Source organism: Aedes albopictus, chromosome 3, assembly GCF_035046485.1.
Source record: "Aedes albopictus strain Foshan chromosome 3, AalbF5, whole genome shotgun sequence".
Classification (NCBI taxonomy): Eukaryota; Metazoa; Arthropoda; class Insecta; order Diptera; family Culicidae; genus Aedes; species Aedes albopictus.
Genome location: NC_085138.1, coordinates 358,838,769 through 358,846,421, shown reverse-complemented (window position 1 = coordinate 358,846,421; position 7,653 = coordinate 358,838,769). Strand labels below are relative to the sequence as shown.

Here is a 7,653-nt window from a genome sequence, read left to right as displayed (position 1 = left end):
TGGAATTTGTTTTAAATTAGCATTAGATTCAGATACTTTTTATGATGGGTAAAATGCACAGTATATCAAAATATTACAAATTTTAGCAAATTCAAAAATTCAGTATCAAAAAGCTACGTGCAAAACATGTTGTTAATTATTTTTTGCAAGAAGTTTGGCTCTATATTAAGCTGTAAAAAATATAAAAATAGTGGGTATTTCCAATTTTTGTACGGTAAAAAATATTTGTATGAAATTTATTACGAAAAATGGCCATTTTTCAAAAATCTCGCCGGGGCGACCTCTAAACGTCATTTCTGAAGGTTGCCGTCATACAAAAAGTTGTTTCTAACACCCATAGCTATCATTTGCAGGGTGAGCCCCCAAGCTTTTTGACCATGTGCAATTTTGGGACAACCTACTGATCAGACTGTAGTTGAAGAACTTGCCCTTCATCCTCAACACACAGATTCGGTCGCTTATCGGCTTCCACCGAATAACTCGCTTCATCTGCTTCCCGATCACTATAAAGCCAACTCCGCTTTCTGCCTTATCGCCGCCGCTGTGGTAGATCTTCTTCTTTTTCTTCTGTATGGCTCTACGTTCCCACACTGGAACTTGGCCTGCCTCTCTCCAACTTAGTGTTCTTTGAGCACTTCCACAGTTATTAATTGGAGGGCATTCTTTGCCAGCCATTGCATGAATTTTGTATATTGTGAGGCAAGCACAATGATACACTACGCCCAGGGAGTCGAGAAAATTTTCCCGACCGGAACGGGAATCGAACCCGCCGTCTCCGGATTGGCGATCCAAAGCCTTAACCACTAGGCTAACTGGAGACCCCTGTGGTAGATGTGGTACTTGAATGAAGTGTTGGCGATGGGATCCACCGCTCGGAATTCGCGTTCTCCAGTTTTGGGCCAGCGTATCTCCTGGATAGCGGCCACATTAACGCCGACATTCTGCAGTTCACGAGCCAGGAGCCCAACACGTGCGGGTTCATTCAAAGTTCTCACGTTCCAAGATCCGACTTTCCAATCGTTGTCCTTTATTCGTTGCCGGGTCTGTTGCCGTTGAATCAATCCGTTTACTCTACTATTGCTTTTCTGGGTGTTTGAAGGTTTTCAGCAGGCTACCTTACCGGGGCGGCTCTGCCTACATTGCGTTGAAGGTGCTGCCTTCTTAGGTATAGCTGACGCAATACAGCATTTCATTCTCAGCCGCTGGATGCCAGAACAGACGCTGTTTGAGCCGCACCTCCTTGATGAACAGACGCTCGGAACGTACCTCCTCAATCTAGCTCTGAAGTCAGAAGGACAACAGTGCCCAGGCTGCACTACCAGTTAAGCACACAACTCTTAGCTGGCGGTCTTTGTCATCGTTTGACCCGTGCAAGCATGAGGTGGGAACTTGTGAGGACCAAAGCTATGTTGGACGCACTCCTTATCGACTCACCGTTTTGCAGCCCGACATTGACCCTACATTAGCGTGGCTCAAAATACCACATGTCAAAAAGTTCGATGGGCCCCCTTCTCATTTCGTTCTATATGACGCCACGATGCTCTGGTCAAATTTTCAGCTAAATCCGTTAACATTAGGGCGGTGCTAAACTCATTTGAAGTTTGTATGGGAGTTTATATGGGAAAACATCGTTTTTAGCATTTTTCTCATGAGGGGCACTATTTTTACTTAAAACACATAACCAATTGTATAGAACTATAGTCTCACATGTGTTGAAAAACTTTGTCGAAGACCGCAAAGTCATCCGAAGCTTGTAAGAAAAGATATTACACGCAGACCATCTGGTGGTGCTTAACATTTAACATGTAAAGGAATAACAATAGCAATAAAATCTCATTGAATGGGCCCGTACTGTCTAGGCTATATCTTTTTTCGCAAGTGTCTGATTACGTTGCGGTCTTCGGCAAAGCTTTTCGGCATATCCCAGGCTATATTTCTATAGGATCGATTACGTGTTTTAAGGAAAATTAGAAACCCTCAGAAGAAAATTGCAAAAAAACGATGTTTTCCCATATAAACTCCCATACAAACTTCAAACGAGTTTAGCACCGCTCTAATGTTAACGGATTTTGCTGAAAATTTGACCAGAGCATCGTGGCGTCATATAGAACGAAATGAGAAGGGGGCCCATCGAACTTTTTGACACGTCGTTTGGCCATACAAGCTTGAGCCACCCTACCCTACATACAATATTTTTTCACTCTGGCGGAATTTTTTCCGGGTTTTTCGTGTTTGCGCCCAGTTAGTCATTTGAGTGACAATTCATTCAAATAAGGGAGCGTTCATAAAATACGTCACGCAATAATAGTTCATTTTAACACTCCCTCCTCCTATGTTACACTTTTTGTATGGGACCTCTGATTTTTTGTACGGATCGTCACACTTTGTTGAACTCCTCTCGCCTCCCCCCCTCAAAGCGTGACGTAATTTATGGACGTTCCCAAGGAATCGCTTCCCATTTGGAGAGAGCTCTGTGGACTGAAAATCGTTTTAATTAGAACCAAATGCAAAAAATGGCTGAAAGATTTGACTAGAAGCGAAAATGACAGAAGAAAAGAACGCCTTCGAAAGCCCCTGAAATACCCCTGGAAACCCATGGGACCCAGTCAACTCCCTAGAATACCCCTGGAACGACCCTAAAATACTTTGAAAACCCGTGGACCGCTCCTGAAAAAGGTGAAGTGAAAAAAAAAATCTGACAGTCATGCTAACATCGTAGGTTATGCTAGTGTTCAACAATTGGATCTTAGCTGCATAATGATAGTGTGAAAAGAAAAATATTTTTTTTTTCAAATGAAATAACAATGAAAATGTGATTTTAAACAATGTTAAACTGTTAAGGACATCCTTCCAGTTATTGTAACTATGGTGTGACTTTGATATTTGTGGTCGATTTGCCAGCAAAGCTTATTTCGTTAAAGCAATTTCTTAAAATTAATCTTAATAATTGTACAGTTTTCGTGTCATCAGCGGTACAAAATGTTCAATCGATATTTTTGACGTAAAATATGTATGTATAATTTTGTAACTTTATTGGAGCAATATCATGACACAAATGTATACGCATCTAGATCACACGTTTACGTTGATGGAAAACTACTTAAATTAAATTTATAATAACATTTTCAAAAACTGTTCAACATTTGGGTAGTGTTCAACAATTGGCGAATTACCCTACACAATATTTGAATAGATCGTTAAAAAGGGTAACGATGAGAAGTGGGTAGAGTGAAACGCCTGTTTGTCTGTGGATTATCCCCATCTTACTGAAAGGTACAAACCTACGAGCTGATCCGTCGAGTGTGACCGCCCACATGTTATTTTTTCGGAAAACAAGAACAATTTTCAATTGATAACACCGAGCACAATTTCCTATTATTTATATTTCCACTTCAGCTTCGTCATGAACTCGCAATGAACGATGCATTGCGGGAAGTTCCGACGGATCTCCGCTATGAATTCCGAGGAAGTCGCTGCACAGCTTCTGATTTCTAGATACTTTAGCTTGGGGAACGATCGTGTCATATTGGAAAACAATAGTTTGGTCGGATCCACATTATGGATTATCAATCGCTTGACACTGTTTTCCATAGTTGGTTCACGAAATTCCGATGTTTGGACACAATGCAATTCCTCCACGTTTCCGAGACCACTGGGTTCGATGGATAGAACGAAGTCATTCTGGCACCGCTCTGCACTAATAGTAAGTTTAGTCAAGTGAGTGAATTTGCTGCAAATGCGATGCATTATCAGAGAACCAATGTGATCTTTATATACGGTATCTTGTCGGTGGATATACTTCATTTTACAAACATTTGGGAATACTTTGGATAGGTTGTCCACGAACGCTTCGTTTCTCCAAGCTTTATGTTCCACATAAATATGCAGATTTTTGATGCCATTGATTGGTTTAGCCTGTTCCAATAATCCAATGTGGAGATACTGCACCATAAACACCTACAAAAATATTATTTTTGAGCATGCAAAGATCAAGATCAAGATCAATTATAATTACCTGAAGATGTGGTGTATCGCTCAAGTAGTCAAATGAACTGGCCTCCAAACCATCGGCTCTTATGTCAAGTGTTTCCAGCTTGGGACAGCTATTGCATACGACTGCCAGCGTAGTTGTACTAATTCGATAATCCAAGTGGATTGCTTTCAATTTACGCATTCCTCGCAACATATGACTCAGTCTATGGAAATTGCGTAATTGTGGTACACCTTGAAGCTTCAAAACTAACAAATTCTCGAACCGCAGCGTATGTATTGGAAACGGATAACAATAGGCGAACAGATGCAACGAGCGTAGTTGATTTGCACAACGTTCCAATAGATCAAACATTTTTTCATCGTGGAATCTGTATTGCATTCTCAACTGCTGCACATTGGGGGCCATACGTAGCATATCCAACTGGCAACTTTTCACTCCATGATCTCTTTTTATCCACACACCCACTTCATGCAACCTTCTCAATACCGGGAACTCCAACGACTCAACTGATAGCTTTTCCGATTCCCTCACAAAGATCACCATTTTTCTCAAATTCGGCATTCTTTCTGCAAAACCCTTAACTTGCGCTGCCGTACATGCGTTTTTCATTATAAATTCTTCTATCGTCGTTCCGAATATATCCAAAAGGGCCATGACGAATTCGCACAAGACAGTACCGCATAAACGCATATCACACACCACGACGTTCCGATACGGTCGCCAACTATTCCGCAGCACTTCCAGAAATGCTTCCCCACATGTGCTGGTCATGCAAAGTCGGACATTGGCTAGCAGCCCCGCGGAGAAAGCTTCCTGCTCCCAAAGAGAGCACACCAACGCGGCCGTTTTGCGATCGGTCAGGGAAAGATAGCGGAAGACTTCCTGCAGAATGCCATCTGGCAGGCTGTTAATGTGTAGCTGACAATCGGATGAAGCCATAGCACGCGTATGCCGACGGTGAGACAGATGTAATAGAACTGAAGCTGTGGAGAAACTAGCAGGTAAATGATTCATATTTGTTGTGAAATTGTATTTAATGCCGTTTTACGTTTCTCGTACACCAAGTGTACTGAAAGGCTCTCGAATTTTGAATAGAAAGCTCGGACAGTTAAGTCGCACATACTAATCAACTCAGTTCAGGGGAGTTTTTTATTATCGAACAAATTGGGACGAAGGTTCTCAGAATTTAATATTTTCAAAAAATCATATCTCAAAAACTAAAGAACATACATCTCTGATTTTTTGATATGTTACGCCAAATTTCCTGAATTTTCTGATAAAAATAAAAACCAGGGTACCTCTTTGGTCCCGAGACCATGAAAACGTGAAAAAACTAATATATTTGCATATTTTATAGTACTCTTTACATTTTAGCCCCTTTAACGTATTTTTCCTGAAAACTACAATTCAATAGCTTTAAAACAAACAAAAAAAAAAGAAGTTTAAAATCGGTCAAATGGTTCAAAAGTTAAGATTTTCTGAGAATTTTTAGTTTTGAAAAACCTTGGACCACCCTATATGAAAATTGGTCACCCTAATGACGAAATAAAAAATACGGGTCTAATTATTTCCGAAGAACTACAAGCCCACCAAGTTTTACGACAATCATAAAATCAGGGTCGCCTAATTTTCCGGAAAACTCCAATGAAAATCAAATATTTACCTACTTCGAAAAATCATAACTCAAGAACGAAGCATCGTAAACACATTTTTGTGTGAAATCATAAGAAAACTTTCTCAGCAATTGAAAAAAAAAATATAAAATGAAAATTTTTCCATAGTTGAGGAAAGTCGGGTGGAAAAGTCGGAAAAACTAGGAAGTTCGGAAAAAATCTAAATAAATATTTTTGGAAGGAAATTACCTAAGCTATATTCTGTAAAATTTCCAAGATGTTGTTTTTATTCCGTTCTTGAAATGTGACCAATTTTGTGGAAAATGTCCAGATGTGCTATATGAGCCGTTTTCTTTGAAAAATCATAACTTAAGAACGAAGCATCGTAGACACAAAGTTTTTTTGTGAAATCGTTAGTAAATTTTCTCAGCAATCCATATATAGGTATACCTGTGAAAAAACAAATTCTGAAACCTTCGTACCAATTTGTACGATTGTAAAAAAATCCCCTTCAACGAATTGAGACAATGTATGTATGTGTGTATCACATGTATCAAAGGTCACTCATTTTTAAGTATTCCCAGTGGTTGATTTTAGCATGAATCATGGAAAAATCAAAGCTCAAGGTTTCCAAATTTCAGCCCCTCCTACGCGGGTATGCCCCAAGGAAATAATTGCGCTATTAATTGTGCCTAGTTAAAAATTATTCCAGGAAAACCCTTCCATGCATTATAATTTCACGATTTTTTATATAATTAGGACATTCCTGCTGGATTTTTTTTTATAAGTTTTGCAAGAATTCTGATTAAAATTTCAAGAAAATTCTCCAAGATAATATCGAGGGACACCACCAAAAATTCCATTAATGATTTTTTCGGACTTGAGACATATTTGAAAATACTACTGAAGAATATAGGACAGCTTATTTCAAAACACGTGCTGTATTTGATCATTGTCATATGATCGTTCAATAAATACATTTACTTTGCAAATCTTAATGGGAAACTTATTCAATTTAAGTGTGTGTTCAAGCTTATTGAACACCCTGGATTTCCACAAATATTTCCGAATGAATCCCTTCAGAAATATCGTCAGATTTTTTCTCAGAAGTTTTTCTTTGGAGTTTTTCCCGAAATTCGTCTTGAAATATTTCATAAAAATCGACTAGAAATTTCTTCAGTTTCTTCAGTTTCTTCAAAAGATGAAATTCCAGGAGATTTTTTTCACACTTGTTTGAAGAGACTTTTAGAAATTTTGCAAAGATTTTTCTTTAGAATTTCAGATTTTATTCAAAAAAACTTTTTTAAAAATTATTTTTTCGAATTTCGAATAAATTGCATTTATTTGGAAATTTCTCAAGAAATTCACAAGATTTTTTTCTAGAATTTCCACCAAAGCTTTCTCCAATGGTTTTTTCAGGTATTCATCCAGGCATAGTTCTCTCAGGGATTCTTTCAGATTTATTTTCAAAGATTCTTTCAAAAAGTCCTACAGAAATTATTCCAGCATCCATCCTTTAGAATTTTTTATTGAATTTTTCCAGAAAGTTTTCTATAAATACATGAAGATTCCTTCAAGTAGTTCTCAATAAAATTCCTCCAGGATTTTTTTTTGTTTCTGAAGTATTTCCTTTAAAAATTTCTCCGTGTTGTTGTTTACGGAATTTTGCCTTCAGAAATCGTATATTTTTTTTTTGAAAATTTTTTGAGAGGTATGTCCAGGAGTTCTTCCAACGGTTCCTTCAGAAAATCTTGTCTGTGATTTCTGAAGACATGTTTCGAGAGATTCCTTCAAAATTTCCACTTTAGATTTTTTCAGTAATCCGTCCAAAGGTTTCTCAATCATTTTTCCTTGGAATAACTTGCAAAGCTTCTCCATAAGCTTTGAATGATATTTCCAGAAAATAAACGGGGAATCTTAAGTAATGCTCCTAGGATTATCCTTGGCATCCATCCAGGGATTGCTCAAAGGAAACCTCAAGAAATTGCTTAAGATTTTTTTTATTCAGGAATTCCTTTAACCGTTATGTGTCCGACAAACTTTTTG

The 7,653-nt window shown here is 38.2% G+C and overlaps 1 protein-coding gene across 1 annotated transcript; it reads right to left on the bottom strand.

Moving 5' to 3' along the window:
* Positions 1-3,047: 3,047 nt before the first annotated feature.
* LOC134291736 (uncharacterized) lies at positions 3,048-5,039 on the bottom strand. The gene is made up of 2 exons (XM_062859860.1): positions 4,016-5,039; positions 3,048-3,957 (listed from the first exon to the last, which is right to left on the bottom strand). The coding sequence occupies exons 1-2, from the start codon at positions 5,006-5,008 to the stop codon at positions 3,376-3,378; spliced, it is 1,575 nt and encodes a 524-aa protein (XP_062715844.1). The 5' UTR covers positions 5,009-5,039; the 3' UTR covers positions 3,048-3,375.
* Between the last annotated feature and the right edge of the window lie 2,614 nt (positions 5,040-7,653).